Source organism: Lithobates pipiens, unplaced genomic scaffold, assembly GCF_037356315.1.
Source record: "Lithobates pipiens isolate NorthernLeopardFrog02 unplaced genomic scaffold, aLitPip1_a1.2 Scaffold_18, whole genome shotgun sequence".
NCBI lineage: Eukaryota > Metazoa > Chordata > Amphibia > Anura > Ranidae > Lithobates > Lithobates pipiens.
In genome coordinates, this window is record NW_027507758.1 from 493839852 (window position 1) to 493859036 (window position 19185).

At 42.2% G+C, this 19185-nt stretch overlaps 1 protein-coding gene and 1 pseudogene across 2 annotated transcripts in view; both read right to left on the bottom strand.

Moving 5' to 3' along the window:
- Positions 1-19185, bottom strand: part of LOC143988779 (alpha-1,4-N-acetylglucosaminyltransferase-like) — a 172245-nt pseudogene that overhangs the window by 147985 nt on the left and 5075 nt on the right. The gene's annotated exons all lie outside the window — the stretch shown is intronic.
- Positions 11560-16837, bottom strand: LOC143988781 (uncharacterized). Its single transcript, XM_077488636.1, has 2 exons — positions 16765-16837; positions 11560-12679 (listed from the first exon to the last, which is right to left on the bottom strand). The coding sequence occupies exon 2, from the start codon at positions 12509-12511 to the stop codon at positions 11921-11923; it is 591 nt and encodes a 196-aa protein (XP_077344762.1). The 5' UTR covers positions 12512-12679; positions 16765-16837; the 3' UTR covers positions 11560-11920.

The window sequence follows — 19185 nt, forward strand, 5'->3', positions numbered from 1 at the left end:
TTGCTGTCAGACTGTTCTAAACACGGGAAACATGTGCCCCTTTACAGGCATATTATAGACAACCCCTAGGTATGGAATGTAAAGGAATATTACACTTTGATTGTTTCCCTTTAAGCATTATTAAAATTACTACTCCCGAAAAAACGTCAGTTTTTAAAACTTTTGTTTGCATTGATACATGTCCCCTGGGGCAGGACCCAGGTCCCCAAACACTTTTTATGACAATAACGCATATAAGCCTTTAAAATTAGCACTTTTGATTATTCATGTTCGAGTCCCATAGACTTTAACGGTGTTCGCGTGTTCGAACACATTTTTTGCCTCTTCGCATGCTCTGGTACGAACCGAACAGGGAGGTGTTCGGCTCAACCCTACTCAAGATCTGCTTCCTGATTGGCGGGGAGGAGATTCAGTATGAAAATAGTGAATATCCATGTGATATTGTCATACAGCTCAGAATCCACCCTTATTTGAAGCCTATTAAAGCCCCTAGCTCTAATCACGTGCTTAAACCCCCCCCCCCCCCCCCCCCAATTGGAATCCATGCATCCGACGCCCTGAATGTAGATTAGGGAGCCAGACGCATAGATAGGGGGAACAGCGTCCATGCATTCCTAATGGATGGGCTGCCACTGCCTAAGAGCCTGTACCACCATGCCACAACCAAGTACATTGCACACAGTTGCAGGGTTGTGATGGCGTGACCCAATTAGCTTAAATAGATCACATTGGGTAGGCAGTGCTGAGTATAATTCCTGCTGCACAGCAAAGCATCAACAGCCAGTATAGAATCCAGTCCAGAGGCCTATGCAGCTTAAGGGGGGGGGGGGGGGGGAGGGGGTAGTCAAGGGCTTTAAAAACCTTCCCTAGCCACAAGTGTAACCTCAGCCTAATTGCTGCTGGGATTTGGGCAGAGTTTTCTTCCCAACAACCCTTGTACAGCTTTGATAGAATGAGGAAGTAGGAGGTGCTTGCATTTTATTTGAATGTATGAAATCAAAGCAAATATGTATTAAGAATAATTAAACTAAAAATGATAGTAGGTGGAACAGGGAGGAAGTGAGGTTGGAAGAAAAGTAGTGGGGTGAAATTGGGTAGGAAGGGAAAAGGGCAAAGGGGTACGAGGCGGTGTCTAGTCTAGCAATGGCAAACAAATGGTATCACCTTTGTATTGATTGTTGATTAGATTGATCTACCTTACCTGAGATTACAATGTCCAGGTATTCTGAGGTGGTTGTGAAAATGTTCCAATGGAACCATTTCTTATGGAAACATTCTTCGTTCCCTTTAACATTGTAAGAGAGGTCCTCCATGGTTTTAGTATCATTTATTCAGGTAAACCATTGCTGCAAGGTTGGAGGGTCTTGCTTTTGCCAGTTTTACGGAATGCAGGATCTAGCAGTATTACTATTTACCAAGGTGCTGATTTGTAAAAACGGTGATAGCGATGAGAAGGTTCTGCCAAGCAGGAGGGGCGTTTAGTCCAACTCCCATCTGAACATGTAGGAAAGAGTTCATTTTGTCAAATTTCCTCAACAACTAAATGAATGTTGGAATGCATATTATATATGCAAATGTGTATCAAATTGTCTTAATGTCCTAAGGCTATCTGTAATATGACAACTGACAATACTTTTGCTGTCAAATATAAAAATAAAAATCTTCAAAATGAATTAAAAACAAAGTAAAAATGATAGTAGTACTCGACTGAGTAGAAATGTGTACAGGTAAGAAGTCTGCTAATCCAGGTGTGCTACAATCTATAACTGATAGACATTTGCATTCGTTTTCGTCTGAATGCATTTTCGTCCGAATTTCAGGTATTTTCGTATTCGTTTTGACAAACGATAACGAAAGCACAGAATCCGAAAAACTAAAGATCCGACATAAATAAATGCTTTATTTTCGTTTTAGTTGTTACAACAGTTCGATATAGAATAGGAGATTGGACGTGACTCTGACAATAACAATCTGTGTCTATAGAACCTGTGGTCGAATGTGCCTAACCTTACCTCTATTAGTCCAAAATTATATAGAGAAAATATTCGACAGAGAAAAAAGATTTGACAGAGAGAAAAGATTCTGCAAGTTACTGTCCTAAAAAGTGTTTGGGGACCCAGGTCCTGCCCCAGGGGACATAAATCAATGTAAAAAAAAGTTTTAAAAACTGAAGTTTTTTCGGGAGCAGTGATTTTAATAATGATTAAAGTGAAACAATAAAAGTGTAATATGGGGGGGGGGGGGGGTGTCTATAGTATGCCTGTGAAGGGGCGCATGTTTCCCATGCTTAGAACTATCCCTGCACAAAGTGTCATTTATGCAGGAAAAAAAGTCCTTTAAAATCACTCGCAGCTATTATGAATTGTCGGCTCCGTAATACAGAGAAAACTCATTGAAAGTCATTGATAAAAAATAAATAAATACATTTAAAAAAGCGTGGGAGTCCCCCAAATTCAATTACCAGGCCCTTCAGGTCTGGTATGGATATTAAGGAGAACCCTGCGTCAAATAAAAAAAAAAATTGACGTGGGGTTCCCCCTAAATATCCATACCAGACCCTTCAGGTCTGGTATGGATATTAAGGGGAACCCCGCATCAAATTTAAAAAAAAATTGACGCGGGGTCCCCCTAAAAATCCATACCAGACCCTTTATCCGAGCACGCAACCTGGCAAGCCGCAGGAAAAGAGGGGGGACAAGAGAGCGGCCCCTCTCCCTCCGTAACCATACCAGGTCACATGCCCTCAACATTGGGAGGATGCTTTGGGGGTCTGTGACCCCTCAAAGCACCTTGTCCCCATGTTGATGTGGAGAAGGGCCTCATCCCCACAACCGTGGCTGGTGGTTGTGGGGGTCTGCGGGCTGGGGCTTATCAGAATCTGGAAGCCCCCTTTTACAAGGGGACCCCCATTTCCCGGCCCCCCCTGTTTGAAATGGTAAGGGGGTATAAAATTGCCCCTACCATTTCATAAAGAAAGTGTAAAAAATAGTTAAATAAGACAAACACACTTTTTGAAAAATTCCTTTATTAAAAAAAAAATAATAATAATGTTTGTCGTATTTAACAATTTTTTACACTTTCTTTGTGAAATGGTAGGGGTACTTTTGTACCCCCTTACCATTTCAAACGGGGGGGAGGCGGGATCTGGGGTCCCCTTGTTAAAGGGGGCTTCCAGATTCTGATAAGCCCCCCGCCCGCAGACCCCCACAACCACCGGCCAAGGTTGTGGGGATGAGGCCCTTCTCCACATCAACATGGGGACAAGGTGCTTTGAGGGGTCACAGACCCCCAAAGCATCCTCCCAATGTTGAGGGCATGTGGCCTTGTACGGTTCAGGAGGGAGGGGGGCCGCTCTCTCCCCCCTCTTTTCCTGTGTACCAGCTTGCGTGCTCGGATAAAGGGTCTGGTATGGATTTTTAGGGGGACCCCCACATCAATTTTTTTTTAATTTGATGCGGGGTTCCCCTTAATATCCATATCAGACCTGAAGGGTCTGGTATGGATATTTAGGGGGAACCCCACGTCAATTTTTTTTTTTAATTGACGCAGGGTTCCCCTTAATATCCATATCAGACCTGAAGGGCCTGGTAATTGAATTTGGGGGACCCCCACGCTTTTTTTTTTAATTATTTTTTTTTATTTTTTTATCAATGACTTTCAATGAGTGTTCTCTGTATTACAGAGCCGACAATTCATAATAGCTGCAAGTGATTTTAAAGGACTTTTTTTCCTGCATAAATGACACCAGAAACATGCGCCGCTTCACAGACATACTATAGACACCCCCCCCCCCCCTACGAAATTTAAAGGAATATTACACTTTTATTGTTTCATTTTAACCATTATTAAAATCACTGCTCCCGAAAAAACTGCAGTTTTTAAAACTTTTTTTTGCATTGATATATGTCCCCTACATTTTGGCGCGGGGTTCCCCTTAATATCCATACCAGACCTGAAGGGCTTGGTATGGAATTTCGGGGGACCCCCACGCATTTTTTCTTCTAAATTTTGGTTCCCCTGTGGCGAAATCTCCATGCCGTTTTTTATTAATGAACTGTTATATGTATTGTCGGACCCGACAATTCATTGTAGCCGCGAGTAGTTTTAAATTTGTTTTTTTCCTTTAGAAATGTAATTTTGCTGTCAGACTGTTCTAAACACGAGAAACATGTGCCCCTTTACAGGCATATTATAGATAACCCCCAGGTATGGAATGTAAAGGAATATTACACTTTGATTGTTTCCCTTTAAGCATTATTAAATTACTACTCCCGAAAAAACGTCAGTTTTTAAAACTTTTTTTTGCATTGATACATGTCCCCTGGGGCAGGACCCGGGTCCCCAAACACTTTTTAGGACAGTAACTTGCATATTAGCCTTTAAAATTAGTACTTTAGATTTTGAACGTTGGAGTCCCATAGACTTTAATGGGGCTCTAAAGTTCACACGAAGTATGCTATATACTAGCTCCGTCGAATCTTCTTTATACATTCGACAGACACCATAAGCCTTCAAAGACAGATTCGATCGTAATTCATGTGGATTTTCGGACGAATGCAATTTTTGAACGAAAAACTAAATAAATAAAAACGAATTTCAGGAGTAACTAAATAAATTAATTTTTCGGACGAAAACTAAATTCCAAAACGAAATATTTTACTCTGCACATGTCTAATAACTGACTGCTGTGAATCCTTTGTTCAGTATTACTGAACACTAATGTGTACAAAAACCTTCAACTTCAACCTTCAGCCACAACACATAAAAATGCTAGTAAAAAATGCAGGATGAAATATGCTTGTAATTACATTTTTATAGCTATTTTACAGTACATGAAGAAAAAAAAAACTGTTCGAAAAACAGCCGTTGGTAATGTTTTAGTGTTTAGCATTTTTTTTTCTGCGGGAAAACATTTCCAAAACTTCTACAAAAACAAAAATGCTAATAACAGCTTCTAGGAGCTTAAAAAAAAATGCCAGTGTGCATGGAGCCTTAATATGATATTTGTATGCTGTATTTTATACATACTGTATTTATCTCATTTTGCACTTTTTAGGATTTTTTGTATTATGGCAGGGTGTTGATTTTTATGACTATGTCTATCTCACTTAGTTCTGTGTTTCAAAGCACTTTTGATTCTGCACATATGATTGAGGTATGTTTATTATAAAATAGTGCTGCATGTTATTATTTATATAGATAATTTTTCATTTTGGTGTGATACAGCTCCTGTGTTGGTAAGGATTTAGACTGCACTTCAGTAATATTGATGCTGTACTCATTCCTTGGTCAAGTGCTCACAGCTTATAAATCTTCTTTTTACATTAAAATACTGCCACTAAATACCCTTTTGGGAGATCTATATATCACGGTTACATGACAAACTGTACAGTTTCTCCAGTGCTGAGAGTTCAGGAAGAAGGAGATTTCCACTGCAGCCTGTATACACGCCCACATTTGTGATGTCAATATCATGTGACCTGGCTATCTCTGAGGCCGCGTACACACGCGCGGACTGTTCGCCCAACCTTGTCCGCTGAACAGTGTTTGGGCGGACAGTCCGCTCGTGTGTGGGGCTTCAGCGGACAGTTTCAGCGGACAGTTGGCCGAACAAGGTCTTACGGAAATTCCGAAAAACTGTCCGCTGAAACAAGGTTTCAGCGGACTGTTCGCTCGTGTGTAGGCTTGTTCGGCCAACTAAGTTCCGCGCATACTCAGAAAGAATTTACAGGGCGGAAGCGCTCGGTCTTGTAAAACTAGTGTTCGGATTGAAGCTAGCATATTCGTCATGCTGCTAATTTTGTGGTTTTTTTTAATATAGCCCGTTCTTTTCTTCTTCGTAATGCAAGAAAAGTGAAGTAGCTTTGCTGCTTATATTCACACAGAGTTATACTACATGTTTTTATTCATCCTCATCCTATGATTAATCTTCCAATTATATCAAAAATATATTCCCAATTTATATAAAAAGAAAAAAAAAAATATATATATATATATATATATATATATATATATATATATATATATTTTTTTTTATATATATATATATATATATATATATATATTTATTTATTTCAGGGAAAAAAAAAATCTATTACTATATATTTTTTGGAACTACTATTTTTTTTTTTTTATTTTTTTTTTTGGGTGGGGTGTTTGAAACAAGATGGACTTTCATTTTTTTGGGACAAGCAAGACTATGCAAGTAGAGATAGATAGATAGATAGATAGATAGATAGATAGATAGATAGATAGATAGATAGATAGATAGATAGATAGATAGATACCCAAACCATCATTTTAGCCTACACATGATTGCATGTTCAAAATCAGCAGAGCTTCCCCTCATTTCAAATGTTAAGCCTCAAATTTACAGCGACTGCACTTCCAAGTGCACTTGCAGTGCTTTAAAAATTGCACTTGAAGTTAGCATATTTACATGAACGTGTGTTTTGTAAATAACCCCCAGAGTTTTTTGACATGTATCTGCCTACTCACAAATAAACTTTGTTTTTTTTAACCCAAAATTATACAAAAATATTGATAAAAAAAAAAAAAAAAAGAAAACATACAATTTTTTTTTTAAATCAAAAATTTTTATTTTTCCTCATAACCAAAATAAATTAAGAGGGAGGCAACACTGGAGACAATTTTGACGTTTGTGAAGCCTTTTGTCCCCCAGGCACACATCAAGTGAGTGGACACCAAAATTCCGAACCTGCGTAGCATGTACATAGGGAGCACAACCAGGTCCTAGAATCCCAAAGACCAGGAACAGCAGCAGATGAGATCTATGTCCCCAGACTGTGGTACTACAACAGCCTGCGTCTTCTTTCAGAGCAGACTGAAGCCAGGCAGTCACTTGCGACTCTTCCGTCTAGCCTTCCCTCCACGCTTCGCTGGAGGCTGTGCCTCTGGTGGTGGAGTTGTGGTAGGAGGAGGAGGAGGAGGAGGAGGAGGAGGAGGAGCATTAGGGTCTGTTTTGTAGAGCTTCGTGGTGGGTGTGAGCTCACCCTTCAGACCCAGCTGTATGGCATCAAAGAAGATTGCCTCACACATGTCTCTTTGGGGTTTGTCCATTTCCTGGAGCTTGCTAGCCAGATAAGTGGCATAGGCCTCCTGCGGATTGGGGGGTTTGGTCAAAATCTGGGTGGCTTGCCGTATCAGCACCAAGGACTCCTCCTCTGTACGGCCCATCCTCCTGGGCCTTTTGCTGGCTAGGCGGAGGGGAGGGACCTGGCTCTCAGTCCTACTCCTGCTGGGCCCAGCTAGCTCCTGCGTGTGGCTGGTCCCGGCCTCCTCCTCCATACCACTGGTCCCGGCCTCCTCCTGGGTGAGCTCATCCTGTGTAAAAAAACAAAGCAATCAATAACTAAAATATGTCTATATTTAGAAATCATCAATCACTAACAATTTTACAGTTCTCACTTGCAAATACATTTGTCTTGAAATACAAAAGGCTATCATTTTGACACCATCATTTTTCCATCAGTTCATTAAGATTTGAGCCACATTTGTGTAAACTACTGTATCCTTCTATCTAATTTAATTTGTGATGAAATCCTAGATTTGGAAGCAATTCAAACATTGAACTTGACATCATTAATATTTGAGCAATCCAAACGTTAGAAACTAAAATATACCTGGCTCCAGCTGGGCGCATCAACCTCGTCCAGCAAGGAAGGGTCTGGATCTTCCAGGGATGGCTCACCTGAGGCGGAGGGAAGGGTGGAGGGACGGGTAGACGGAAGAGTCGAAAGTGACGGCCTGGCTTCTGACGTGTCATCCAGAAAACGCAGCCTGTCATAATACCACAGCCTAGGTACATAGACCTGACCTGCTGCTGATCCTGATGTTTGGGACTCTAGGATCTTTCGTTGCTCCCGCCTATACGCGCTACGCAGGTTCTGAATTTTGTTGCTCACAAAGGTAGTGTCTGCCTGGGGGAGTCGGGTTTTCACAAACGCCAAAACTGTCTCCAGTGTCTTCTTCCGGGCAGAACGGATTGGGTATTGGGGGTGTTTTGTATCCCACAGATTGCTGTGGGACTCCACTAGATCTATAAAGGTGGAGAGGAAGGCCTCCTCTTTAAAGGGGTCTGCACTATACTTTTGCATTTTCTGGGAAAAAAAAAAAAAAATAGTCAGACCAAATGCACACTATATTGTGACAATGTAGGCGAGACACACACTACTACACACGCTACCCCCCCCCCCCACACACACACACACACACACTACCCCTCCCACACACACACACCCCCACACACACTACCCCTCCCACACACACACACACACACACACACACACACACACACACACTACCCCTCCCACACACACACACCCCCACACACACTACCCCTCCCACACACACACACCCCCACACACACTACCCCTCCCACACACACACACCCCCACACACACACACACACACACCCACACACACACCCACACACACACACACTCTACACACACTACTGCCCCCCCCACACAAACACCCCCCCCCCCACACAAACACCCCCACACCCCCCCACACCCCCCCCCCCACACACACACACACACACACACACACACACACACACACACACACACACACACACTAGCCCCACCCCCTAAACACCCACCCCCACACTACCACACAAAACACCAAGCCCACTCAACCACCAACCCACATAGAAATCAATTAAACATCAATAAGAATAATATTCAATATGAATATCCCTAACGCAGGCTTTAAATTAACCGAAAATAATGACAAATGACAACTATCTTACCGTCGCGTGTAGCACTCGCTGCTCCCGTTCGGACAAGCGTACGGGCTCGTGGTACCGCTTTATACGCGGCGCATGCGCTCAGGCTCCGCCTGCGTCGCCCGCCCCTGACGTTCCTTGCGACCGTGTTTCCCCGCCCCTTTTACCCTCCTTCCGCTGTGGGTGTATGAGAGTGGAAAATGGCGGATGCAAGCTCAATTAGCAGCGTGAGCAGCGCGGAGGAAAGCCGTGGGCCCCAAGCAAGGAGGAGATATAAGGCCACCAATATGGCGTTCGAAGAGATGGTGGAGATGGTAGCTATCCTTCAAAGGGAGGATTATGATGGGGAACATGGTCCTTACCCAAAACCCAACATAAGAAAAAGCGCCATCTTGGACGAGGTGGTCACCACCTTGGAGTCAAAATTCGGGGTACGGAGAGGAAAGGACCAGCTGCGGAAAAGATGGTCGGACATCAAGGGAGCCGGACCAATATGACCGCATCAAAAAGGTCCTGAAAAAAAGTGAGTAAACTCCGCGTTTTTCGTGACTGTCGGACATAATCGTTTGATTTGATCGTAATCGTTCGTGTAGATAGTATGTAAAACTGGCGGCTTTGATCGTAATCGTACGTATAGATAGTGTATGTAAAACTGGCGGATTTGATCGTAATCGTTCATGTAGATAGTGACTGAACCTCTGGCGGATCGTAATCGTTCGTGTAGGTTGTTTATGAAAATATGGCGCATATGGTTGTTCGTATATGTGGGCGTAAATAGCATGAATTTGTGTATGGTGTAAATGTATCTGGTGTTGGATTAGATTTTAATTAGTTATTTATTTATTTTTTTTTTGTATTGTTCATGATAAACTGAATTGTCACGCTCAGTTTATAAGATATAAATTTTTAATAAAGTTTCATAAATTTATTCAGTGCAATGTAGACTCAATTCAAAAAATGAGATAGATAGATAGATAGATAAAATGCTGGTTCAACATCTGGACTAGGAAACTTTTATAAGTGTAGTTTGGGCCTTCATAGAACATTTTTGACATAATCACACACAGGTACTCCAGGCGATGATTCGAGTGTGTCCGTCTGTGAAACTTGGACAAAAGATATACAGTATCACAGTTTGGTTAAAGGCTAGGTTCACATTGCTGCAATGTACGAGATCAAATGTGATTTGCACCGCACTGCAGTGCAAATCACATGTGATCTCTGTGTGATGCGATTTCAGCCATGCATATAGTATGGCTGAATTTACATCGCATCCGGACCAAACTTGTACATGGCCCTTTTTTGAGTCCACAGCCAAATCGGATCACATGGATGTTCACACCATGTGGTCCGATTCCTGTCCGAGTTTAAAGATTGCACTGTGAAGTGATAACTAATTTGGAGGTGTCAATAAAACTTTACACTGATACTCCCAGCAGGTCACATAGGGCAGTGCGAACTCCGCATGCGATGCGTGAAACCACAGTAGATTTGCAGCGTTCACACATCGCAGCAGTCTGAACACAACCTTAACTGTAAAAAAGTAATTTTAAGGATGTATTAAACTAGGATCTTGTAATAAGCAACTAATAATTTTACACCACTTCAAACCAATGTTTCATATTCAAATTTCTGAACTCAAATATCACTATGCTTAAAAGTATTTTTTTTTTTTCATTCTCATAGGGAAACAAAGACTCAGACAAGAGGCGGAGCAGCCCAGGACCCCCCGACCTCGCCAGCCTGATTGGGCAATTAGCCCCAGCCCCAGCCCCAGCCCCAACCCCAGCCCTGCGTCGGTATTGGAGCTGCCCAGTCCTGTGTCTGCGAGGGAGCTACGGAGCTCGGTATCCTCCGCTGGACCAAGCTCCGTAGCTCCACTGGATGAGCCGAGCCCAGGGCTAGATGTGGAGGAGAGTGAAAGTGAGTGTCTGACAACTCAGCTTAAGCTAAACAATTAATGGCTGTATATGTTAACCATTTTTTTTTTTTCTACACATGTTTTTAGGTGATGATCTGGTTGTGGTAGCCGAGCCATTTACATCGGACAGTGCCCACAGGCTGATAGGGCAGATCATGGCCTGGAATGCCAGGATCGACATCATGGAGAGCAAGATCCAGGCCATGCAACAAGAAATCCTGGGCATTCAGCAACAGCTGGTCCCTATGAGGCAGGAAATGAAGGACATGATCGATGTTTTAGGGAGAATATAAGCCCCTTTTCCCCTAAACCACAATCGATCATGTCCTTCATTTCCTTGCCCAAAAGTTTTTAAGGTTGTTACAAGATTTTTATAGGCCAAATTTTGAAGATGCACACGGTGTGTCAACATGTGCTATGTGCCATCAGAGGATCGCAATGGACGCATTTGGTGTTTGCAAACCCTTCCTCCTTCTAGTATGAGAGAGGAAGGGATTGCACACACCAAACACATCCATTGATCACTCATGATGGTACATAGCACATGTTGACATTACCAATTTTTGGTGTGCATCTTCAAAATTTGGCTTTACCCCTTGTTTGGTGTAAATAGTTCAAAATCAGATTTTATTATTTTAAATTTTAGTGATAATTGTATTTTTGATATATTTATATATTTTTATGTTTACCAAAAAAAAAAAAAAAAAAAAAAAAAAATAATAATTTTTAAAAACAAAAAAATATATAAAAAACAAATATTTTTAAAAAACCAATTTCACAAAAAAAAAAAAAAAAAAAAACACAAAAAAAAAAAAAAAAATCTAAATAAGAGGCACTGGTTTTAATGTGCACTATTAAAAAATCAAAAAAACAAAACAAAAATGTGTGTGTCTACTTCTTTCAATACTCAATACCAGTTTGTAAAGTCATTTTGTGTTTTCTGTCACAAAGGGCCTTATTTCCTATTGTCAAAAACCACTTTGCTATACAAATGCACTAGGACAAGAATATGCAATTAGTGGAAATCCAGCTGTTGCAGAACTACAAGTCCCATGAAGCATAGCAAGACTGGCAGCCACAAGCATGAGACCCAGAGGCATGATTGACTTGTAGTTTTGCACCAGCCGGAGGTTGGCCAATTGCATATCCCTGAATTAGGACAATGTAGGATACAAGCAACGTGAAAAGCAAACAAGAACCAAACTTAAAAATTTGAACAGACAAGACATATTTCAAGAAAAATATTTTTTTTATTGGTCAGCTGGCATTGGAATAGCCCCCCTACCATTAAAATAGCTGACATACCGGTCACGCACCTCACGTGCTGTTTGGGGGGCTAAGCCAGGAAGGGCATGATCCAGCCCTGTCAGTTCTGGAAGCCTGAGTCCGGCCTCAGGCCCAATAGGCTGCAGGTACTGGTTACCAGAAAATTTCCTTAAAAAATTGTGTAGAATGCAGCAGCACAGAACAACATAGTTGAGTTTATATTCTGCCAGGTTGATGGCTGTCAGCAACAGACGGAACCGGCTGGCCATAATGCCAAAGGCACTCTCCACAACCCTTCTTGCTCTGGCCAGCCGGTAATTAAAAATCCTCCTCTCCGGGGTGAGGGTCCTTTGGGGGAAGGGTCTCATGAGATGTTCACTCAGACCAAACGCTTCGTCAGCCAGAAAAACAAACGGGAGCCCCTCCACATTTTCGGCATCTGGTGGCAAGTCCAGGCCACCAGTGGTAAGACGGTGGCAGAACTCGGTCTGCCTAAAGACTCCTCCGTCAGACATCCGGCCGTTCTTCCCCACATCCACATAAAGGAAGTCACATTGTGCCGACACCACCGCCATTAGCACCACACTATGGAACCCCTTATAGTTCCAATAGTAGGACCCCGAATGGGGTGGGGGCACAATCCGCACATGTTTCCCGTCGATGGCCCCTCCGCAGTTGGGGAAGTCCCAACGGGCAGCGAACTGGGAAGCCACAGTCTGCCATTCCTGTGGCGTTGAAGGAAGCTGAAACAAAAAAAAAAAAAAAAAAATTAGTCATTAAATAAAAACAATTCATAACAAAGAAAATTCAAAAACATTTTGGAACAACAGTTAAACAGAAATCTTGCTAATTTGTTTTCTGCCAAGAAAAAAAAAAGTAGGTGGACCAATTCACAGATTAATCAGCCCTCTGATGGACCAGGGGACATAAATTAGGTGGGTAAGTGGGGTGGGGTGGGGACTAATTACTAAGTCTACAACACATGAACATAATTTGAGTGGGGTGGGGACTAATTACTAAGTCCACAACACATGAACATAATTTGAGTGGGGTGGGGACTAATTACTAAGTCCACAACACATGAACATAATTTGAGTGGGGTGGGGACTAATTACTAAGTCTACAACACATGAACATAATTTGAGTGGGGAGAAATAATTAATGAGTTGACAATCCATATCTCTCTCTATATATCTCTCTCTATATATCTCTCTCTCTCTCTCCACACAGGATGTATACACAAAAAAGGTAAAAAGCTAAAAAAAAAAAAAATAAAAAAAAAAATAAAACACATTTAAATAAAAAAAAAGTGACACAAAACAAAAAAACATTTAAAGAAAAAAATAAAGACACCAAAAAAAAAAAAAAAAAAATATATAAATAGGCGGACCAATTCACAGATTAATCAGCCCTCTGATGGACCAGGGGACATAAATTAGGTGGGTAAGTGGGGTGGGGTGGGGACTAATTACTAAGTCCACAACACATGAAAAAAATTTGAGTGGGGGGAATAATTAAATTAATGAGTTGACAATCCATATTTCTATCTATCTATCTATCTATCTATCTATCTATCTATCTATCTATCTATCTATCTATCTATATCTATCTATATCTATCTATCTCTCTCTCTATATCTATCTATCTATCTCTCTCTCTCTCTCTCTCTCTATATCTATCTATCTATCTATCTATCTATCTATCTATCTATCTATCTATCTATCTCTCTCTCTCTCTCTCTCTCTCTCTATATCTATCTATCTATCTATCTATCTATCTATCTATCTATCTATCTATCTATCTATCTATCTATCTATCTATCTCTCTCTATATCTATCTATCTATCTATCTCTCTCTCTATATCTATCTATCTATCTATCTCTCTCTCTCTATATCTATCTATCTATCTATCTCTCTCTCTATATCTATCTATCTATCTATCTATCTATCTATCTATCTATCTATCTATCTCTCTCTATATCTATCTATCTATCTATCTCTCTCTATATCTATCTATCCATCTCTCTCTCTCTCTCTCTCTCTCTCTCTCTCTCTCTCTCTCTCTCTCTCTCTCTCTCTCTCTCTCTCTCTCTCTCCCCACACACAGGATGTATACACAAAAAAAGGTAAAATGCTAAAAAAATGACACAAAAAAAAAAAACATTTAAAGAAAAAAAAAAAAAATGACACCAAAAAAAAATGTGCATGCATTCATATAAAGGGGACATTCACATCATATTCCTGTCATGGATATTAACCACTTCAGGACCGCCGTATTGCCATTGTACGTCAGCACAATGGCACAGGCAGGCAGAATCACGTACATCTACGTGATTGCCTTCCAGCGGGTGGGGGGTCCCATCGGACCCCCTCCCGCTGGATACGGCGGTCCGATTCGGTCCAGCAGCGATCCGTGATGAGGGGATGGCCGTTCGTTTTCGGCCACCCCCTCTGGATCGCTCCTGGCCAATGAGAAGCTTCCTCCCCTGTGTATTGTTTACACAGGAAGGAGGAAGTGATGTCATTCTCCTCGGGGCGGTCTTTTTGACCGGACTACGAGGAGAAGAGTAAAAGTAAGTCTGCACGAACACTACACTGACATGTAGGTACACACAGGCACACAAACCCCCCCCGATCCCCCCCCCGATCGCCCCCCGATCCCCCCCCCGCCCCCCCTCCCCCCCCAGTCACAGTGTCACTGATTGCATTGATCATTTCTTTACTGATCAATGCATTCAGTGTCAGTTGTGACAGTAAAAACTGTCAGGACAGTTAGTGTTAGGTCCAGGGTAGCCCCCTATCACCCCCCAATAAAGATTTAACCCCCTGATTGCCCCTAGAGTTAACCCTTTCACCCCCTTTTGCCAGTGTCACTAAGCGATCATTTTTCTGATCGCTGCATGTGTCGCTAGTGTCGCTAGGTAGCTAGTTATTTTTTTAGGTTCACCGCCAGGTTTTTATATCGCTAGGTACCCCGATATACTACCCAATAATGTTTTTAACCCCCTGATTGCCGCTAGTTAACCCTTTCACCCCCTTTTGCCAGTGTCACTAAGCGATCGTTTTTCTGATCGCTGCATTAGTGTCGCTACAGTCGCTAGGTAGCTAGTTATTTTTTTAGGTTCACCGCCAGGTTTTTATAGCGCTAGGTACCCCGATATACTACCCAATAATGTTTTTAACCCCCTGATTGCCGCTAGTTAACCCTTTCACCCCCTTTTGCCAGTGTCACTAAGCGATCATTTTTCTGATCGCTGCATGTGTCGCTAGGTAGCTAGTTATTTTTTTAGGTTCACCGCCAGGTTTTTATATCGCTAGGTACCCCGATATACTACCCAATAATGTTTTTAACCCCCTGATTGCCGCTAGTTAACCCTTTCACCCCCTTTTGCCAGTGTCACTAAGCGATCGTTTTTCTGATCGCTGCATTAGTGTCGCTACAGTCGCTAGGTAGCTAGTTATTTTTTTAGGTTCACCGCCAGGTTTTTATAGCGCTAGGTACCCCGATATACTACCCAATAATGGTTTTAACCCCCTGATTTCCGCTAGTTAACCCTTTCACCCCCTTTTGCCAGTGTCACTAAGCGATAATTTTTCTGAACGCTGCATCAGTGTCGCTAGTGTCGCTAGGTAGCTAGTTAACTAGGCTCCCAAAAAGTCCCCCACATGTGGTATCCCCGTACTCGGGAGAAGCAGCAGAATTTATTTTGGGGTGTAATTTGACTTCTGCCCATAGCATGTGTGAGCAATATATCATTTAGTGACAACTTTGTGCAAAAAAAAAAAAAGTTTGTAATATTCCCGCAACTTTTGGCAAAATATAAAATATTCCATGGACTCAACATGCCTCTCAGTAAATAGCTTGGGGTGTCTACTTTCCAAAATGGGGTCATTTGGGGGGGTTTTGTGCTATTTTGGCATTTTATGGCCTTCGAAACTGTGATAGGTAGTGAGGAGTTAAATCAAAAATTTGCACCCTTAGAAATCCTGAAGGTGGTGATTGGTTTTCGGGGTGCCGTGCGCGAGTAGACTCCCAAAAAGTCCCACACATGTGGTATCCCCGTACTCGGGAGAAGCAGCAGAATGTATTTTGGGGTGTCATTTCACATATAACCATGGCATGTGTGAGCAATATATCATTTAGTGACAACTTTTTGTAAAAAAAAATTTTTTTTTTTTTTTTGTCATTATTCAATCCCTTAGGACAAAAAAAATAAATATTCAATGGGCTCAACATACCCATCAGCAATTTCCTTGGGGTGTCTACTTTCCAAAATGGGGTCATTTGGGGGGGATTTGTACTGCCCTGCCATTTTAGCACCTCAAGAAATGAGATCGGCAGTCATAAATTAAAAGCTGTGTAAATTCCAGAAAATGTACTCTAGTTTGTAGACGCTATAACTTTTGCGCAAACCAAAAAATATACGCTTATTGACATTTTTTTTACTAAAGACATGTGGCTGAATAAATTTTGCCCTCAATGTATGACTAAAATTTAGTTTATTCGATTTTTCTTATAACAAAAAGAAGAAAATATCTTTTTTTTTCAAAATTTTCGCTCTTTTTTCATTTATATCGCAAAAAAAAAAAATCGCAGAGGCAATCAAATACCATCAAAAGAAAGCTCTATTTGTGGGAAGAAAAGGACGCAAATTTCGTTTGGGTGCAATATTGCATGACCGCGCAATTACCAGTTAAAGCAGCGCAGTGCGAAATTGCAAAAAGACCTCTGGTCCTTAAGGTGTTTATTGGTCCGGAACTGAAGTGGTTAAAAGTCATGATGAAATTAATACAAACATACAATGCAATATTAAAATAACAAACTTACCTTAATATAGTCCTTCTGCAGGACCCGAATAATGGCAGAACAGGTCTCTGGAATAATGATCCCCAGAGCCTGGGGGGAGATGCCTGTAGAGAACTTGAGGTCCTGAAGGCTTCTCCCTGTCGCCAAGTAGCGCAACGTGGCGACGAGCCTCTGCTCCGGAGTGATGGCTTGCCGCATGCAGGTATCCTGCCTGCTGATATAAGGGGTCAGCAAAGCCAGCAGACGGTGAAAAACGGGGTCCGTCATCCTGAGATAATTCCTGAAATCATCAGGATTATTCTCACGGATCTCACGGAGTAAAGACATATGAGAGAATTGGTCACGCTGGCGCAACCAATTCTTTGTCCATGAACTCCTCCTCACCCTGTTCACAGACTGGGCTCGGGTCAAAGAATTAACCCCAACACCAAGCCCCCATACAGCACGAACTCGTTCCCGAGTACGTCCACACTCCATGGCTTTGAAACGGTCGGCTGGACAGACAAGCTCAACTGAATGCACTGAAGAACAGCCAGACCTATGAAGAACGACCTGAAACCCAGAAACGAGCGGACCAGAAGCGCCTAATAACAGGTACAACTGATCCACGCGTACCGAAAGACAGATACAAACCTCACAGGTAGACTGCGCCGCAGTGAACGGACAAATTAAGCTGAAGTCTGAAAAGCGCGAATCATCTCTAACCAAACTTCTACTAACGCAAAGTCAGCAGAAGGAGCCCAAAGGGTGCTTTGCTGTGTCTTGGACCTCCTATTTCTAGTCCCGTCGTACGTGACATACGTCATCGCGCACGGTTTCAGCAAACTGTTCGTTCGTCGTGTGTGGCCATGTCCGTCCATGCTAAGTTTGAGCGGACTGTTCGCTCAAACTGTTGGACGGACAAAGTTGGCCGAACAGTCCGCGCGTGTGTACGCGGCCTGAGAACAAGTAAATGTTCTCTCCAGCATAAAATACAAAACTGAGCATGTGCGGGTCGGCTACTCTGTCTGTGGTAGCTGGCCTTCCCCAGATATACAGTGCAGAAGGGGAGGATCTGTGCATATAGGATAAAACAGCCTTTTTACACAATGCAGAGGATTAACCCCTTAAGTTCCAGTGAGTATAACAAGCATGCCATGCTGCATATACAGACTGATTTTATTGTTGTGGGTTTAGCAACACTTCAAGGAGCAACAAAAATAACCATACTCATGTACGCTTCATAAAACCAAGGAAATAATGAAAAAAATTATCAACTTTTCATTTCATGTATCATCCACTGATTTATTGTGATGCAAAAAATATAATAAAATATATATATATATATATATATATATATATATATATATATATATATATATATATATATATATATATATACACACACTATATTACCAAAAGTATTGTGACTCCTGACTTTACATGCACATGAACTTTAATGGCATCCCAGTCTTAGTCCGTAGGGTTCAATATTGAGTTGGCCCACCCTTTGCAGCTATAACAGCTTCAACTCTTCTGGGAAGACTGTCCACAAGATTTAGGAGTGTGTCTATGGGAATGTTTGACCATTCTTCCAGAAGCGCATTTGTGTGATCAGGCACTGATGTGGATGAGAAGGCCTGTCTCACAGTCTCCGCTCTAATTCATCCCAAAGGTGTTCTATCGAGTTGAGGTCAGGACTCTGTGCAGTCCAGTCAAGTTCTTCCACCCCAAACATGCTCATCCATGTCTTTATGGACCTTGCTGGTGCGCAGTCATGTTGGAACAGGAAGGGGCCATCCCCAAACTATTCCCACAAAGTTAAGAGCATGAAATTGTCCAAAAAGTATGCTGACGCCTTAAGAGTTCCCTTCACTGGAACTAAGGAGTCAAGCACAACCCCTGAAAAACAACCCCACACCATAATCCCTCCTCCACCAAATGATTTGGATACATTGTGAAGAAAAACTTGAATGCAGGGGAGTGCCAGGCTTAGAACCCTTAGTGAGGATTCTTCAATTTTTATTAAACTGACTTTAAAGGCTCAATTAAAAAAATAACAAACATGTTTTTGCAGGTTTTGCACAGAGCAGCCTGGATCCTCCTCTTCTCGGGTCCCTCTTTGCTGCTCCTAGCCCCTCCCTCCTTTGAGTGCCCCTCAGGCAGCAGCGTGCTACAAGGGGCACCCAAGCTGAGCAAGAGCTCCATGTATCTGTTCAGACATGGAGCTCTGACCTGGCCTGGCCCCCTCTCTCCCCTGATTGGCTGACTGACTTTGATTGACAACTGCAGGAGCCAATGGTGCCACTGCTCTGTCTCAGCCAATTAGGAGGAGTGTACTGGATGGCTGAGGGGATCAAGGACATTGCGGGAGAAAGAAGGAGCTCAAGTAGGTAATTGGGAAGTGTTTGGGGGGGGGGGGGGGGCTGCTGCACACAGAAGATTTTTTATCTTAATGCAAAG